At 42.8% G+C, this 18,959-nt stretch overlaps 1 protein-coding gene across 1 annotated transcript; it reads right to left on the bottom strand.

Moving 5' to 3' along the window:
• SUMO2 (small ubiquitin-like modifier 2) lies at positions 186 to 13,581 on the bottom strand (the record flags this gene model as incomplete). Its single annotated transcript, NM_213984.1, is given in 4 exon segments — positions 186 to 609; positions 5,260 to 5,331; positions 11,744 to 11,875; positions 13,475 to 13,581. Coding segments are annotated over 4 exon segments (288 nt in total). The 3' UTR covers positions 186 to 546.

Here is an 18,959-nt window from a genome sequence, read left to right as displayed (position 1 = left end):
AGAGTAATTTATCCCTACTTAAAGACAGATTGCCCTACATGTAACAGCTACGTACAAAAAAGTTATAAAATTGTCCTTGGTTTTACAATGATAAATGAAAAACATTAAAATTCTCCAATCGAACAAGATATGCAAGGATTTTTATGTTGTTCTTTTTTTTTTTTTTTTTTTTTTTTTTTTTTTTTGTTAAACAGTGAGAGCAAAATAACTTACTGGAATATAAAGATAAGAAATGAATGAGCATGCCACTAATGGAGAAAGGGGGTATTTTCACAGAACCAGTATTTTTCCCCATCCCATCTCCATTTGATGTCAATCAAAACATACCATTGGCCATTTAGTTTAAAAAAAAAATGCAATATGCTTGTGCACATACACCAGTTACTTTATGTACAATAAAGGAATGGGGAAGGGGAAAATGAAAGAATAGAGAAAACTATACTGTAGTAGTCAGGATGTGGTAGAACCAAATTGTGTTTTTCTAATTGAGAATGTCTTCTTGGTCTGGAGGAACAGAATTCTGGAGTAAAGTAGCAGGTTCCCTTTTTAGTAGACACCTCCTGTCTGCTGCTGGAACACATCAATTGTATCTTCATCCTCCATTTCCAACTAGCATGAGAAAAAAACCAAATCAGCCATTGTTTATTCAGCTCTTAAAATTTATTAACTGAGACTTAAACAGAAACTGCCCAAGTTCCACCCAATTCCAGTGTTCATTATTTTATTTTAATTTTTTGCTTTTCTAGGCACCTGTGGCATATGGAAATTCCCAGGCTAGGGGTCAAAGCTCATGGCAAGATGAGATACTTAACCCACTGAGCAAGGACAGGGATTGAACCCACATCCTCATGGATACTAGTGGAATTCACTTCCACTGTGCCACAAAGAGAAATCCCAGTGCTCATTGCTTTAGAAGTCCCACAGCTTAGAGTAGCACCAGACCCAGGTTTCGTCTTTTTTTTCTTTTCTTTTCTGCTTTTTTGGGCCACACCTACGGCATATGAAGGTTCCCAGGTTAGGGGTCTAATCAGAGCTATAGCCTCCGACCTATGCCACAGCCACACCAACGTAAGATCTGAGCCGAGTCTGTGACCCACACCACATCTCACTGGATCCTTAACATACTGAGAGAGCCCAGGGATCAAACCCGCAACCTCATGGTTACTAGTCAGATTTGCTTCTGCTGCACCACAACTGGAACTCCTCTGTCTTTTTTGAAGATTATAGAAAACTGAGTTTTTAAGTTAAAAAGCTGAGGATGGCCAAGAGTCAAATCATCGCAATTTTAACTACTGAAAGTAAGAGCGATATAGACAAAGGCTCTCCTTGCAATGTTTAGATGAGCAAAATGTGAAAATAACCTATCAAAACCTCTAAGAAATATAGCAAGGCATACATGGAATATATGTAGCTATTATTAGAGAACAAGTAGATTTATATATACAGAAATGGAAATACAGTATTAGGCTAAAAACATAATCTAAAAACTAGGTAGCAGGCTGCTTTTGCCCTCTGAGATGGACTGCATTCTGCCTGTGGAATGGTATCTCTCTAAATAAACTTGCTTTCACTTTACTATGGCTTGTTCTTCTTTTGTTTTGTTTTTGTTTTTGTTTTTTTTGTCTTTTTAGGGCTGCATTTGAGGCATATGAAAGTTCCCAGGCTAGGGGTCTGTAGTTGCCAGTTTATGCCACAGCCACAGCAAAGCAGGGTCTGAAGCTGGATCCTTAACCTACTGAGCAAGGCCATGGATCAAACCCGCATCCTCACGGATACTCAGGTTCATTACTGCTGAGCCGTGATGGAACTCCCCATGGCTTGCTCTTTTAAATTCTTTCTTGAGGCCTGTCCATAGAACCTGAATGAGACCTGGGACATGACCATCTTCTCACGCCCCACTTTCCTGCAACATCTTTACAAAGGAAGAGGGAGAAAGTAGTCTTCCCTCCCTCACCTTTCCTCTGATTATGAAAATGTAGCCCATTTAGTTCTCAGGGCAGAGCCCTCATGCCTACCTGCTTATATCCTTCACAAGCAACCTATATTAACATATCTATTCCGCACCTACAAAAATAAATACATACGATCACTTTTTTAAAAAGTCTGTGGGAATTCCCAAGCGTGGCTCAGCAGTAACAAACCCAACTAATATCCATGAGGACCTGGGTTTGATCCCTGGCGTTACTCCATGGGTTACAGATCTGGTGTTGCTGTGGCTGTGGTGTAGGCCAGCAGCTGCAGCTCCGATTTGACCCCCAGCCTGGAATCTCCAAATGCCAAGGGTGAGGCCCTAAAAACAGCAAAAACAAAGGTTTGTGTGTATTTGTACATGAAGATATCCCTGTCTATGCACAAGATAGTGGTTACCACTATGCAGTAAGGAAAGGGTGATGAGCAAAAACAGATTTTTAGGAGTTCCTGTCCTGGTGCAGCAGAAACAAATCCAACTAGGAACCATGAGGTTGCGGGTTCCATCCCTTGCCGCGAGGTGCGGTGTAGGTCACAGATGTGGCTCTGATCTGGTGTGGCTGTAGAGCAGGCCGGCAGCTGTAGCTCCGATTAGACCTTTAGCCTGGGAACCTCCATATGCTACAGGTGCAGCCCTAAAAAGCAATAATAATAATAGTGATAATAATAAAATGCGTTCAATTACAAATTTGGTTAGATTTTAATCAATGCCGTTCTGAAAAAATCCTCCTCATACTTTATTTGTAGCTAATATAACAGACAAGTCCCAAAACTTTTTTTGGTGATGGGTTAAGGCTTCAAAAGACAGAAAATGCATACATTTTCATCATCAGAGTTTTACATACTGGCTTTTCTTTAATATTTTAAAAGCATCAATTCTAGTCTTCAGCCTATTCATTGAGAAATTAAACTACTGGAGAGTTGTTTTATAGTGAAACTTAAAATGCCATCAAAGGATAAGAGAACTCTTTCTCATTCACTGCGAGAATTCAGCTCCTCCTTGTGGCCACATATTATAACTGCTTCTTAGAGACTGGCTAAGGGAATTTTCTTTACAGTATTCTTCCCTCAAGTATAACACACACATCTCAAAATTTTGAAGATTATCAACAACATAATTTGGATGTTCTGCTTCCCTTCTACCATATTTATCACATTTCTAGTTTTCTGGGTAGTTTTTGGCTGTGCTCATAGCATGCAGAGGCTCCCGGTTCAGAGATCGAACCCAAAGCACAGCAGTGACAACACCAAATCCTTTAACCGCTAGGCCAGTGGAGAACGTCAATCATTTTTTAGTTTTTATCGGATGATAAATCAAATTTAAAAGTACGAGGGTTCCAATTTAAATTTCTGCTACCAAAGGGTTCCCCTGTGGCTCAGTGTTAATAAACCCAACTAGTATCCACAAGGATACGGATTCGATCTCTAGCCTTGATCAGTGGGTTAAGGATCCAGTGTTGCCAAGAGCTGTTGTGCAGGTCGCATGTAAGGTGTGGATCCTGTGTTGCTGTGGCTGTAGTACACACTGGCAGCTATAGCTGACTGATTCAACCCCTAGTCTGGGAAATTGCACATGCCACAGGTGTGGCCCTAAAAAGAAATAAAATAAATTTCTGCTATCAAAATATGTATTTTTCAAAACTGGAAGCCTTAAAGGGAACTTCAGAAGGTAAAAAGAAACAAAAAGCTTCTGCTATAGAAGGTAGTTCAGGAGTTCCCATCATGGCGCAATGGAAATGAATCCAACTAGGAACTGTGAGGTTGTGGGTTTGATCCCTGGCTTCGCTCAGTGGATTAAGGATCTGGCACTGCTGTGAGCTATGGTGTTTGTCGCAGACGGCTCAGATTCTGTGTTGCTATGGGTAGGCTGGCAGCTGTAGTCTGATTAGACCCCTAGTCTGGGAACCTCCACATGCCTGAGGGCAGCCCTTTTGACGAAAGACCAAAAAAAAAGGTAGCTCAGTGGGTCCCTTACAAAGTGAACAAACAACTGAAGAGATATGTAAAGAGATTAAGGGATCAGGCATCATCTTTTTTTTTTTTTTTTTTTTTTTTTACTTTTCTAGGCCCATACCCACGGCATATGGAGGTTCCCAGGCTAGGGGTCTAATCAGAGCTGTAGCTGCCGGCCTACACCACAAATCACCGAAATGCCGGATCCTTAACCCACTGAGCAAGGCCACGGATGGAACCTGCAACCTCATGGTTCCTAGTCAGATTCGTTAACCACTGGGCCATGATGGGAACTCTTTTTTTGGGCAACATCTTTTATAGTAAGGGTTTGGAAAGTTACCTATTATCAACAGCCCTGTCAAACATAAACTATCAAGAGACTTGCAGCTGCAATCACGAGTTCCCTTCCGTTCAGAAGTACAGGTAAAAGAGAATTCAGTGTGAAGAGCTAAAATGGTTAGGATAACAGCCAACTGGGGAGTTTCCTTGTGGCACAGTGGAAATGAATCCGATTAGTATCCGTGAGGATGCAGGTTTGATCCCTGGCCTCACTCAGTGTGTCAAGGATCCAGCGCTGTTGTGGCTGTAGCGTAAGCCAGCAGCTATAGCTCTGATTCAACCCCAGCCTGGGAACGTCCATATGCCTCCAGTGCGACCCTAAAAAAAAAAAAACAGAAACAAAAGCAAAACAGCCACAAATCGCTTGTGGGGAACCTTGAGCATAATTAAAGTTACTGCAATGAAAACAAAAGGAAAACAACATCCTAAAACAACAGACAAGAATTTTAATTATTTTATCCAAATAATGCTCGCAAGAGAAAAAATACGGCTTAAAGTAAAGTGACCTACTAGTTTTACTAAGTTATAACCAGATATTTAAAAACCACTAGTGGAGTTCCCATTGTGGCTCAGTGGTTAATGAACCCGACCAGCAACCATGAGGATTCGAGTTCGATTCCTGGCCTTGCTCAGTTTAAGGATCCGGCATTACCGGGAGCTGTGGTGTAGGTCAGACGCAGCTCAGATCTGGTGTTGCTGTGGCTCTGGTGTAGGCCGCCAGCTGTGGCTCTGATTCAACCCATGGCCTGGGAACCTCCAAATGCTGCTGGTGTGGCCCTAAAAAGACAAAACAAAACAAAAAATAAATAAATAAAAACCACTGGCACTTCCCTGAATCTATTTCTATTTTTTTCTTTCTATTCCCTTTTGGCCATATTTTACACAGCTTTGAACTATGGCAAAGAACTATATTCCAATGACTAGGAGTTCACAAATTAACAAAGCTGTTGAAAAAATATTAAAAAACATTGGTTTTAATTAGCACAAAGAGATTTTTACCTGTGCAGGTGTGTCTGTTTCATTGATTGGCTGCCCGTCAAATCGGAATCTGATCTGCCTCATTGACAAACCCTGGATAAAAAGTTTAAAAGCAGTAAGAATGCAAAAAATAGTAAAAACTAAAACTACATGCATATTTGGCCATAAACATTAATGTATTAAAAGAAAGCCCTAAATAAATGATCATCAACAATGTTAACATTTCTATGTTCGCTAAATGATTTGGGGTAATTTTTATTTAAAGTATTTCATTTTCATTGGAAAAATACTGTTTTTTCTTTAATCTTGTAAAAAGCAACAAGTGCACACAGCAACATTCCTCAATGTGTGTTAAAAAGCACTCCCAAGAAAAACAAAACCCTTAATAGTAATGAAAACTGAAGTCACCTAAAAGGTATGACTAAAACTTTGTCCTAACCCGGCACACCACAGGCAAATTCAAAAATTCTCATCCTTGGGCAGTCAGGACATTTCCACCAGAGTACAAGGCAATAACTGGTTCCTAAGATCATCGATAAGACCACAATCCACATCCATGAAAATCCTGAAATAGCTCAAAAGCACTTGCTTTTTCATTTTCTCCTTTGTATTTACCCAAACCTGCAATTTATCTGTCAACCTTACACTAAAAAATAAGTTTTCAGAGGGATAGGAACCTAGACTTAGTTATATACTATACCTCTTGCACATGATAGGTACTAAGCCCTGATGGGAAAAGCAATATCCATCTAACTATGGTTCATTTTCTACTTTTATTTGAAAATAAATGCAAAGCTAAATTGGGGAGCTTTATTACAAAAAAAAGGGTATTTAAAAATTCTATTACTACAGTTTCAAGAAATGTTTATATGCATTTAAGGAGATGAATGAGCCTAAATATGGCCCTTCTGCAGAGGGGACGCCAATATTTCATTTAGCAAGCATTATCTACCTCACATAAGGATGGGAAAAAGGGGAGTTCCCATCGTGGCACAGTGGTTAACGAATCCGACTAGGAACCATGAGGTTGCAGGTTCGATCCCTGGCCTTGCTCAGTGGGTTGAGGATCTGGTGTTGCTGTGAGCTGTGGTGTAGGTTGCAGACGTGGCTCGGATCCCACGTTGCTGTGACTCTGGCATAGGCCAGAGGCTATGGCTCCGATTCGACCCCTAGCCTGGGAACCTCCATGTGCCACGGGAAAGGCCCAAGAAATGGCAGAAAGGAAAAAAAAAAAAAAAAAAGGATGGGGAAAAGGAGCACAATCATAAACTGTTGGTAACTGCAGCCAAATGAGAACAGAGTAAAACAAAGTACCTTTGGAGGTATGCTGTGAATTATTTTAACTCGAAAAACTGCTTCCTATGAAGCATCTTAGTCATTCCTTTATCATGCTCAAATTATAAACTATAATTATTATTACACAAACTCCTGCTTTAACTGCTATTTAAGAGAAAATTAAACTGAATTCCTAGGACTAAAAATATTGAAATAAAGTGTTCAATAAACACTTAAGATTTGTATTCCCTTATTTAATAGGGATTCACTGATTTGGTCTTTAAAACTACCTATAACATGAGTGTCATATTGCTTTCCTTTAAAACTCCAGTCTCCTGACACATACCACTTTCAGACCAGCCCTTGTCTTGAGGAATACAAGCAATCCCCCACCAGGTAGGTGACATACATAATCTTTAATTCATTCCTCATGACTTTCAAATTTAGTTCGTGATTACGAAGTAACCAAGAATTCAATGCCACAACCCAAATGTCCATCAACAGATGACTGGATTAGGAAGATGTGGTATATCTACACAATGGAATACTACTCAGCCATAAAAAAGAATGACATAATGCCATTTGCAGCAACATGGATGGAACTAGAGAATCTCATACTGAGTGAAATGAGCCAGAAAGACAAAGACAAATACCATATGATATCACTTATAACTGGAATCTAATATCCAGCGCAAATGAACATCTCCACAGAAAAGAAAATCATGGACTTGGAAAATAGACTTGTGGCTGCCTGATGAGAGAGGGAGGGAGTGGGAGGGATCGGGAGCTTGGGGTTATCAGACACAACTGAGAATAGATTTACAAGGAGATCCTACTGAGTAGCATTGAGAACTACGTCTAGATACTCATATTGCAACAGAACAAAGGGTGGGGGAAAAAAATGTATACATTTAAGGATAACTTGATCTCCTTGCTGTACAGTGGGGAAAAAAAAAAATCATAATCACTTCAGATGAATCTATATTATGTATATGTAACTGGGTCAACGTGCTGTACAGTAGAAAACTGACGGAACACTGCAAACCAGCTATAGTGAAAAAATAAAAAATTTTTTAAATCGCTGAAAAAAAAAAAAAAGAATTCAATGCCAACCTGGTAATATTAAGTATTATATACTTACAAACACTCCATTGGAGATTCCTTGCTTCAGCAAAATACTAGTAAGTACCTTCTACACACTGGATTTTTCCTTCACTATATCCACTGGTAAGGTCACAAGGTCAACAGTGTGGCCATTCAAAATGAGGGGGGGGGCAGAACACATGCAAACTGTACTCCTTTATTGCTACTCATTTTTATACTTTTCTTGATCAATAAAAGCTCTTATTTCATTAGAGATCGAGTCCAAAAATTCAGCAAACTTGCCTTTAAAAATACCATAAATTATGTAAATTCAAGCAATGAATTTGCCTTAAAGCAGTACCTGGTTTCCTCTTTTGGTAAATCTCATCCCTGAGCTTTAGAGTTGTGCCCCTCAAGAGCTGCATGAGGTTATCTCTTCAGGTCCCCATTTCTCATTTCACAAAAATGAACTGGACTAAACCAATTATTCTCTTCTCCCTGAAACCATGTGACACTCCAGTAAACAATGTAAATCCACACTAGAATGAACACGATGGTCTCAATCAGCTAACTGAAGGATGTGTGACTAATATAAACTATTTCTACATGTGAATGAAAAACTTAACGAAAAACCAACCTTTGGAGATACCAGTTTGAATGTTCTCTAACTACAATCGTTTGAACACATTCTATATCCTGGGTACTGGTCTAGGATCTAGAGAAATAGTGAATAAAAAGGCCCTATTACTTGTGGAGCTTCCATTTTAGCACAGAAAGAAAATAACCAATGCAAAAACCAAACCAAACCAAAAAACCCCAAAGAGTGAGAAGACTGAGTAATGGGAACAGGGGCACTTTGAATTAATCAGAGATGTGTGAGATGATAATTGATCAAAAACAGAATAAAATGGATGGCTCAGCACTATCAGATAAAAATATGCGAGCCAGAGAGTTCCTGTTGTGGCTTAGTGGAAACAAATCTGAGTAGAATCCATGAGGATGCAGGTTTGATCCCTGGCCTCACTCAGTGGGTTAAAGATCGGCATTGCTGTGAGCTGTGGTGCAGGCCAGCGGCTACAGCTCCAATTCAACCCCTAGCCTGGGAACTTCCATATGCTGTGGGTGCAGCCCTGAAAAAAAAAAAAAAAAAAGAAAAGAAAAAAAAGAAACATGCGAGCCATATAATTTTTTTCCTAGTTGCCACGTTAAAAAGTTAAAAATAGCTAAATGACTAATAAAAACGTTTTTAACACAACATACTACCATTTAAACATGTATCGACATGTTAAAAACTGAGATATTTCAACAACAACAACAAAAAACAAAGTTCCCGTGGTGGCGCAGCAGTAACAAACCCAACTAGTATCCATGAGGATGCAGGTTTGATCCCTGGCCTTGCTCAGTGGGTTAAACATCTGGCGTTGCCATGAGCTGTGGTGTAAGTCACAGATGCAGCTCAGATCTCGCTTTGCTGTGGCGTAGGCCAGCAGCTACAGATCCAATTTGACCCCTAGCCTGGGGAATTTCCACATGCCTTGGATGCAGCCCTAAAAAATACAAAAAAATAAAAATAAAAAATGAGATGTTTATTTTTTTTCACACAGTTCTCAAAAAGCTGGATATATCTTACACTTTACGGTGTATCTCAATTTGGACTAACCACATTTCAAGTGGCAAACAGCCACATGTGGCTTGTGGCTACTTACTGAACAGCACAAGTGAAAACAGAATTTGCTGATGTATTTCATGAGTTATGATGCATCAAGAAAGACTCTTAAGGTTTTGACCTCACGGCTAGATGTAGAATGGTGCTATTTAGTGAGTGCGGACACCCCAGAGATCAACTAGTAGAATAAGAATCCTCTTCAAGTTTAGTTTGAGATGACTATTAGCCATTCACCGGAATTTCTCCAGAGATCAATGCAAAATAAGTTCATTAGAAAGTAAATACGAGCAATTCAATTAACCTTGATAGGAAATCCTTTGTCAAAAATTCTCACCTGCCAAAAAAACTTTAGCTGTGCAAATTATGCCAGATAAATATTTTAGGCTTTAAATGGCTTTACCTACACTTAAAAAGGAGGGAAGCCCAATTAGATACTTCAACTGGTTCCATCTCAGAACCAGAGAAACTATTTGCAAAGTAAACAGGAATCTGTTTCACTCAAAACTGAGGTTACCCTCAATTTAACAGGAAAATAGGAATAAATATCTTTCCAAATTCTTCCTGGATAATATTTTCCAATCATATTTACATTCCAACAGATATGTAGTAGAATTACATTTTTTCTGGATTACCAATGTTGTTTTACCTCTAGAGCAAATGGAGAGTGGCCCAACTAATCCCCCAACCTTATGCCTAATTCAAAGAAGACGTGATTTACACTGGGTCATACAGTAAATTTAACATAGCAGGAAAACTAAAAAAAAAAAAAAAATTGACTTACTGACTAGATCTTACAGGAAAATTTCCTATAAGGATAATCTGGAATACAGCAGATATGCTATTTGTTTTTCTGGCGCAAGTATAATATTCCGGCACAAAGGCATCTGGTAAATATCAGATGATTAAAAAGCTCCTTTGGGGCCTCTACAAGAAATAGGAAGTCTGAAATATGACCATTTTAGGATGGGTAGAAGGTTATCAATGGACATGTACAGTAAACTTTTAATGGTGAATCTAGGCAGACTCATGGGTATTCAATGTTAAGTTCTTTAAACTTTGCTCTAAATTTGAAAATTTTCAGGGTCAACATCAAAAAATATGACCACTGAAAAACTAAAATTTAGTAGCAATTAGAAAAAAGTTAAGCAAGATATGCAGAGAATTCTGTTAAAAGCCACTAAATCTAAGCACCAGTTTCTATTTTGTATAAGGTTTTGCTACATAAAAATCCCACTAAATGATCACTTTTTAAAATCCCCTCGGTAACCTGAAGGGGCACTAGTGTTCAAATACAGTGAATGTCAGCACAGAAACTCTTTAGCACAATTAATAAATACATATTTACTGTTAAAAAGGATTTCATCAAAATTCTTTAAGAGATACAACTTAAGACTGTATCTGTTCGGAACTATGAGGAAAAGTTTATGTATGACGTTAAGAAATTAAAACCACAGTATTATTTTATTACGTTATAAATAAAGCTTCAAACTCAAAAAGAAGTTTAAAACTTCAGTTTCATTAAAATGCCCTTCAGTCTCATGGAGAAAGTACAATTATCAACTGAAACGCAATTTCCCAATTTGTAGAGGTTTTAACCTTATTCCATTTTGAACCTATTTTCAGGAGGACAAACTACAATGTAGATAAGTTGTTTTCATCTAACAAAATAATTTTCCAAATTTTTATACATTATACAGTCAGAGTGGTACAAGAAAAAATACTTCTGACAGGTTACTGTTGGATTAACTCCTCTACCAGAGTTCCTGCTATACCTGCAAAATTCATCTTTAAAGTTGTCTTTGTGTTGTTAGACTCAACATCACAAAAGGAAGCGTCTTTGCCTTATAGCTAATATTTACCTCCCAGCATCTGTTCATTTCTACTTCCTCTTAATGTAAAAAATTTACTATTTTCTGAGTCAAATTCAAATGTCCCTACAACATAGGAATGTTTATGTGTGGCTCAGGCGGTTAAATGTCTTGATCCCTACTACTAGTGTAAAAAGAAAATACTACAGTTTTACATGCTTTAGGAAAACTGCAATGTCCTTAAACTCACATTTAATGTTATTTCCAAATTGGCTAAAATACTCCAAACATAAATATGACAGAAGGCAAATTTTAAATGGATAAATAAGAGCCTGACAAGATTTTAAGAAAGTTCATTCTTATTTTCTTATAAAAGTAAAATTACATGCCCTTGGGAACAAAGCACGTGTTGTGAAAATAACTTGATCCAATTCTGGCATAGAATCAGAATCATATATGATTATTAACCGAAACACCCTAAGGGGTTTCATGAAGAATCAGCAAACCAAGTGTATGATAAAAACTGATGGGTAAAGTATATAAGTACCTATTCATTCTAGCAAAGACAGTCTATTGTCATATTACGCTAATCTAGTTTCTATTCTTAAGAAAATAAGGTTTGTTCTTTTAAAATAAGCTTTATTCAGTGGAAGTACACATGTCAATTCCTCACCTGTCGTTCACAATAGGCTTTCATTAGTTTACTAAGTGGTGTATGCCTCTTAATCTTAAACTGCACCACAGAACCATCCTGCCCCGCCACCTTCAAATTAATATGATCGTTGTTCTCAGTCTTGACTCCTTCCTGTTGAAAGAAAAAGAAAAGCATAATTTGGAAAATGTGGAAAACAAACACCATACAAAGCAGCAGCAGCCCAAGTTGCTTCGGAAATCAACAGGTTTCTCATTCTCTATGATAAAAGAATACAGTTGTTTTCAGCTGCTGAAATCAGTCTGAAAGATGAGAAATCCCAAAGCAACAATATTAAACAGCTGTCAGAGAAACACAAAAGCAGTCTACATCCAATACTATTCTTGTCAACAATCGATCTTCGAAGATAGGTCCCACTCAATTTACTGCAATGCCCTCTTGAATCTGAGTTTTTTTAATGACATATTTCATATCTCTCAGAATATACCTTTCCTCTAAAAAGATTAAAAACAAGCATCGTCTCTCTTCAAAGTACTTAAGAGTACAGAATGCAAGAAAAAAATCTAGAGCTTGCAATTCAAAACTCTAAGACGACTCTGTTAAAAAGTTACCAAATTCAGTTTAATAACAAACCTCAAAGTAGATTTAAAAAAAAAACCACCTTAATTGAAGAATATCCTTTGATTCTCTTCGAAGCAACGGTAATAACTCAGAACCACTATTATTGTTCGCCTCTACGAGCAGCTTCATTTTTGTTTATTTTTAGTTGGGAGCTTATTCTCCCCTCCCCTTTGTTGTCATGAGTCAAATGCTGTTATATTGCAAGTCTTCCTTGTAGATTTCGACCCAATCTGAAGTTTACCAAAATCAAGTATAGAAGGAACTCTGTTGCCCTTAAATCTCTTCAGAAGGGAGGCGGTGTCACAAAACAAACTCAAAGAAAGTAGCCCGTGTGCCAGGAAGAAGTGTGTGCCCTAGTCCTCCAGGGAGAAGCCTCCCAGCGCCTCAAAACCCGCGTTTAAAAAGTTAAGCCCTACAAAGTCTCTCTGCTCGTACATCTGCCTCCAACTTCTCAAAACCACATGGTCTCGGCAGCTTAGGGGTTATCTAGGACCCAAGGAAAAGCCCCTGCCCAGCCTCACCAAAAAAGTGGGAAATACTCCCCGGGAATCCCCAATCCCCGGCCCCTCACGACGGCCAGACGGGCATCCGGCTTCCAACCCATCGGCTGCTCATTGATTCGCCCCGAGCCTTCACCCGGCCAGGGCGGCCCGGGGCAGGGGTCCCCAGATGCCCGCGGCCCCGACCCCTGAGGGGGGAAGCCCGGGGCGGAGGGAACTCCCCGCCACCACCGAGGCGGCAACACCCGCCGCGGCCCGGCGCAGGGTCCGCGGAGGGTGGGGACACCGCGCGCCCTAACGCCCCTCGTCACGCGCGCCCGCCCGGCCGGGCCCGAGAAGCCCCGCTCGCGGCCGGTGGGCCCGCGGGCGTCCGCGATTTGCCCGCCCAACTCGCGCCCGGCGCGCACTCCGAGGCGGCCGGGGGCGGGGGAGGGCGGCGGGGCCTCCTCCGGCGCGGGAGGGAGGAAGAGGGGAGGGAGGAAAATGGCGCGGAGCGCCGGGGCCTGAGCCGCGGCCGCCCCGTGGGGGGCCCGGGAAGGCGCGGGGAGCCCGCGGCGGGCTCGGGCCGGACCCCGGCCCGCACCGTGACCCCGGCCGCGCGGCGAGGCGAGGAGGCCGGCGCCGAGCTCACCTTGGGCTTTTCGTCGGCCATGGCGAGCGCCGGAGTCTCCTCAGCTGCCGCTTCACAAAAGAGGTACCAGGTCCGCACCGAACGAGCACACAAGCAGCACCAGGAGCGGCAGAAGAAGGAGGCGGCAGCGGTGGAGGAGGGAGAGGGCGCGCGCACGTCGTGCGCTCCCTCCCCCCACCCTGCGTGCGCGAGCACGAGCCTCCGCAGCTTCTCATTGGTTGCCGCCTCGCGGGAGCGCGCAACGCTTACATAACCACCCCCACCCCCCGCCCCGCGCCGCCCTGGCCTGAGCCCGGCGCCCGCCAGGCCGGCGGGAAGAGGCGCGGACACGCGCACCCGGCCCGCCGCGGGGGCGCGCCTGGCTCTGGGCGGGGCTGTATTGTCCTCCTCCTGTGGTGGAGCTTAATCAAAATGGCTTCCAGCTGGTCCTCGGTGGGGACGAGGAGGCTTGAGGCCTAGACGTGAGGCACAAGCCGGGGAAGGCAGGCTGCCTAGACGAGGAAAGGGGAGCCTAAATCAGAGCCCAGCATGAAGTTCTGGGAAAAAAAAACCCTCTCAATCGGTGGCCCAGATGCAGTTTTCCTCAGGGTCAGAGGGACATCCCACTTCCAGCCAGCCTCTCATCCCTCGAATCTTAAATCCTCAGCCTCAACCCGCTTCCCACCGGGCTCTTGCCTTAGGGCCGTGACTACTTCCGTCGTGCTGGAAACCTTATACTTAGACTAGCTGAGGGGAAAGGTTCCTCCTACAGACTCCTTACGCATAGCCTGGCTTCCAACCTCCAAGAGGCCACAGAATCCGGAGAGAGAGGTACCCATTACCAAGGTTCCAAACCAGGCCATCGTTTCCTCCATCCATCTGGCTCAGAAATGGAAGTAGGTCCTTCCTGTCCTAGGAACAATCCTGACATTTGTGCCTTGGATCTCTCCTGCTCCTCTCAGAAGTTCGATTATTTCCTTTCTCTTGTATTTTCTTCCACTCCTACATTAGAATAGAAAAAGACTCAGAGAATTCCCATCTTCGCTCGGCAGAAACAAACCCGACTAGCATCCATGTGGACACAGGTTTGATCCCTGGCCTTGCTCTGTGGGTGTTGCCACGAGCTGTGGTGTAGGTCGAAGATGGGGCTCGGATCTGGAGTTGCTGTGGCTGTGGTGTAGGCTGGCGGCTGTAGCTCCCATTCGACCCCTGGCCTGGAAACCTCCATATGCCACCGGTGCAGCCCTTAAAAAAAAAAAAAAAAAAAAAGGACCAAAAAAAAGAAAAGAAAAAGACTGTCAATTCTAGTTCCTTCTGAAGTTATCGCCATATCTCTCTCCATTCTTGGCCAAACATCTTGAAAAATGTCCACTCCAGCTGTCTCCCCCCCCCTCACCTCCCACTCACTCCTCAATCCACTGCAATCTGGCTCCACAAAAACCTTCTGCAAGGTCACCACAGACTTCTTTGCTGAATCCAGGATGCATCCCAGTTCATCACTCCTTGTGACTTTGGGCTGACTCTGTCCTGTCCTTCATCAGTTTGCCTTTTTTTTTTCTCTTCCTCAGCCCTTCCCTTAAATGTTCCTTGGGTTTTGTTCTAGACCATATCTCTTTCCATTCTCTTCCCTCTCCTGGAATGATTTCACTCACTTCTATTACTTTCTATTTGCTAATGGTTCTCAAGTCCAGATTACTAGTCCAAATCTTTCTCTGAACGTCCAGTCTATAAATCCAACTGACTTCTGAACAGCTGCACTTGGATGTCCCAGGAGGCACCTCAAACTCAGCACATATCAACTAAAATTCCTTGATTTACTTCCCCAACTTGCCCTTCTCTTGCAAGTTCCTCATTCACTGTATGACCCGCCATTAAAACATTGCCCCAAGCAAAAAAGCCAGGGGGAATCGTTGACCCCTTTACATGATCCTCATAAAGGCAATCTCCAAATCTTGCCTATTCTACCTTTTTTTTTTTTTTTTTGGTCTTACCATTTCTAGGGCTGCTCCAACGACATATGGAGGTTCCCAGGCTACGGGTTGAATCGGAGCTGTAGCCATCAGCCTACACCAGAGCCACAGCAACGCGGGATCCACTGAGCAAGGTTGAGCAAGGCCAGGGATCCAACCTGCAACCTCATGGTTCCTAGTGAGATTCATTAACCACTGAGCCATGACAAGAACTCCTATTCTACCTTTTAAATGCCTATCAAATCTGTCTACTTCTCCTTAGCTTCTGTTCAGTCCCCGGGCTGCACTCTGTTTTCTTTCTTTTTTTTTTTTTTTTTTTTTTTTTTTTGCCATTTCTTGGGCTGCACCCATGGCATATGGAGGTTCCCAGGGTAGGGGTCTAATCGGAGCTATAGCCACACCACAACCACAGCAACACAGGATCCGAGCCTCGAGTCCACCTACACCATAGCTCATGGCCACTGAGCAAGGCCAGGGATCGAACCCGCAACCTCATGGTTCCTAGTTGGATTCGTTAACCACTGAGCCACAACAGGAACTCTGGCTACACTCTGTTTGCTGGGCTTCCAGCTGCTGCTCTATGGGGAAGAGGAGGCTTAAGGCCTTAGATGTAGGATGGGCCTTGATCAGGGAAGGCAGTAGAAGTCTAAATTCAAATCAGCTCCGCCCCAAGGCTACTGCAACAGCCTCGTAACTGACCTTTTTGTTTTAGGGTGTGTCCCACCTGTCTGAATATTTAAGTGAATCAGAATCTCTAAGATGCTGGTTTTAATGGATATTCTAAGAGGCATCCCTCTTTTTTTTTTTTTTTTTTTTTTTTTTTTTTGTCTTTTTGCCATATCTTGAGCCACTTCCACGGGATATGGAGGTTCCCAGGCTAGGGGTCGAATTGGAGCTATAGCCACTGGCCTACACCACGGCCACAGCAATGTGGGATCCGAGCTGCACCTGCAACCTACACCACAGCTCACGGCAACGCTGGATCCTTTTTTTTGTTTGTTTGTTTGCCATTTCTTGGGCCGCTCCCATGGCATATGGAGGTTCCCAGGCTAGGGGTCTAATCGGAGCTATAGCCGCCAGCCTACGCTAGAGCCAGAGCAACGCAGGATCCAAGCCGCATCTTCGACCTACACCACAGGTCATGGCAACGCCAGATCGTTAACCCACAACCTCATGGTTCCTAGTCGGATTCTTTAACCACTGCGCCACGACAGGAACTCCAGCGACGGATCCTTAACCCACTGAGCAAGGCCAGGGATCGAAGGTGCAACCTCATGGTTCCTAGTTGGATTTGTTAACCACTGAGCCACGACGGGAATTCCTGGGATCCCTCTTTCTTAACAAGCTTCCTTGGTGATTTTTTTTTTTTTTTTTTTTTTTTTTTTTTTTTGTCTTTTTGCTATTTCTTGGGCCGCTCCTGCAGCATATGGAGGTTCCCAGGCTAGGGGTCGAATTGGAGCTGTAGCTGCCAGCCTACACCACAGCCACAGCAACTTGGGACCGGAGCCGCGTCTGCGACTTACACCACAGCTCATGGCAACGCCGGATCGTTAACCCACTGAGCAAGGGAAGGGACTGAACCCGCAACCTCATGGTTCCTAGTCAGATTTGTTAACCACTGCACCACGATGGGAACTCCTTCCTTGGTGATTCTTAAGCACACTAAAGCCTGGAGTTCCCCTCATGGCGCAGCGGAAACAAATCCAACTAGCATCCATGAGGATGTGGATTCAATCCCAGGCCTCTCTCAGTGGGTTAAGGATCCGGCGTTGCTGTGAGCTGTGGTATCCCAAGTTGCTGTGGTTCGGGCATAGGCCAGAAGCTACAACTCCAATTTGACCCCTAGCCTGGGAACCTCCATATGCCTCAGGTGAGGCCTGAAAAGGTTAGAAAAACAAACAAACAAACAAACAGGAGTTCTCTTTTGGCTCAGCATGTTAAGTATCTGGCAATGTTACCACAGTTGCTCAAGTCACTGTAGGTTCGATCCCTGGCCCAGGAACTTCTGCATGCTACAAGGGTGGCTAAAAAAAATATACAGATGTATGAATAAAATAAAATAAAGCAAGTTTCTCCTACTCTTTGGATCAGTGACAATCCTCTGCCTTACAGGATAAAGTCCAAAATTCATATAAGACCTACAAAGCCCTTTGAGATCTTATCTGGGCTAACCGTCTAGCTCTTTCTCATCATTTCCTCCTGGAAGAGTCTGCTTCAGCCACATACGTTTACTTGGGTTTCCTGAATGCACCTGCTCTCTCTCTAGTTTAAGCTTTTGTGCATTAGAGATGTGTAAAGATTCACTGAATGACTGAATAAATTGAACCTATCACTATACGTAGGATCCTGTGCTAGGTATCAGGCAGCCAAAAAGGGTAAAGACACTTTCTGACATAACTTATGACGGTGGGGGCGGCAGTGGAGAAGGGTAGGAAATATACCAGAAGTGAAAGGGGAAGAGCACCAACTGCTATGTGTCAGGCACTGAGTGGGGTTTCACTAATATTAGCTCTTTTTCTTCTTATGCACGTCCTTCCAAGTGGATTAGTATTTATTTACTACTGAGGCTCAGGAGAGTTAAGTAACTTGCCCATTGTCACACAGATGGCAAGTAGTGTTGATTGAGCTCCTACTATAGGCCAGAGAATGAACATGCTGGGTGCTGTGACAGGTACTGTAGAGAAAGAAAAAGTGATGCTACACTCGTTCTTCTGAACCTAGGTCTTCTGTTGCCATCACGTATCGTCCCAGGCTTGTAGGACTGCAGAAACACCAAAGAGGAATAGGTTGGAGTTCCCATCGTGGCGCAGTGGAAACAAATCCGACTAGGAAGGATGAGGTTGTGGGTTCAATTCCCGGCCTTGGTCAGTGGGTTAAGGATCCCATGTTGCCGTGAGCTGTGGTGTAGGCTGGCAGCTGTAGCTCTGATTCGACCCCTAGTCTGGGAACCTCCATATGCTGCAGGTGCACATGTCATGCTAAACTTACCTTCAGTAATAAGTGGAGGCCTCCAGAAAGCAAATGGTTGTTTAGTTGTTAGCTTCTGGATGACAAGTGTGTCCTACAATATTCCCTTCACCCCCACAAGTTGTGCTAAGTTACAAAATCACCTTCAGACAAAGGAGGAGTTCTAGAAAGAGTAGTTAAGTGCATTCAAACGTGTGAGCAATACATGTTCCAACAACAAGCTGGAGTTCTGTGAGCTGAGCCTAGGGAATCTACTAAGATTGTATACAGAGGGTTTCTCCAATGTCCAGGGGGAAAATTGTGAAGAAACAGAAATTTCCCAACATCAAGTTTCTCCCTCTATCATATTCACAGGAGTGGAAACAGGGGTGGGTGCCCTGGAAGAGGATGCTTTGGAAAATGAAAGTGTAAGGACTAGTACATACAGAAAAGAAGAATAGTGACAGACGGATTATTATGTGAAGATTCTGTGTAAAGACGTCAATCCTCACAAAACCTCTATCATATTATCTACACTTTACAGATGAAGAACTTGAGACACAGGGAGGTCCAGCAACTTTGTCACCCAA

Source organism: Sus scrofa, chromosome 12, assembly GCF_000003025.6.
Source record: "Sus scrofa isolate TJ Tabasco breed Duroc chromosome 12, Sscrofa11.1, whole genome shotgun sequence".
Lineage (NCBI taxonomy): Eukaryota > Metazoa > Chordata > Mammalia > Artiodactyla > Suidae > Sus > Sus scrofa.
The sequence above is the reverse complement of the archived record's forward strand: the minus strand, read 5'-3'. Positions and strand labels throughout refer to the sequence as shown.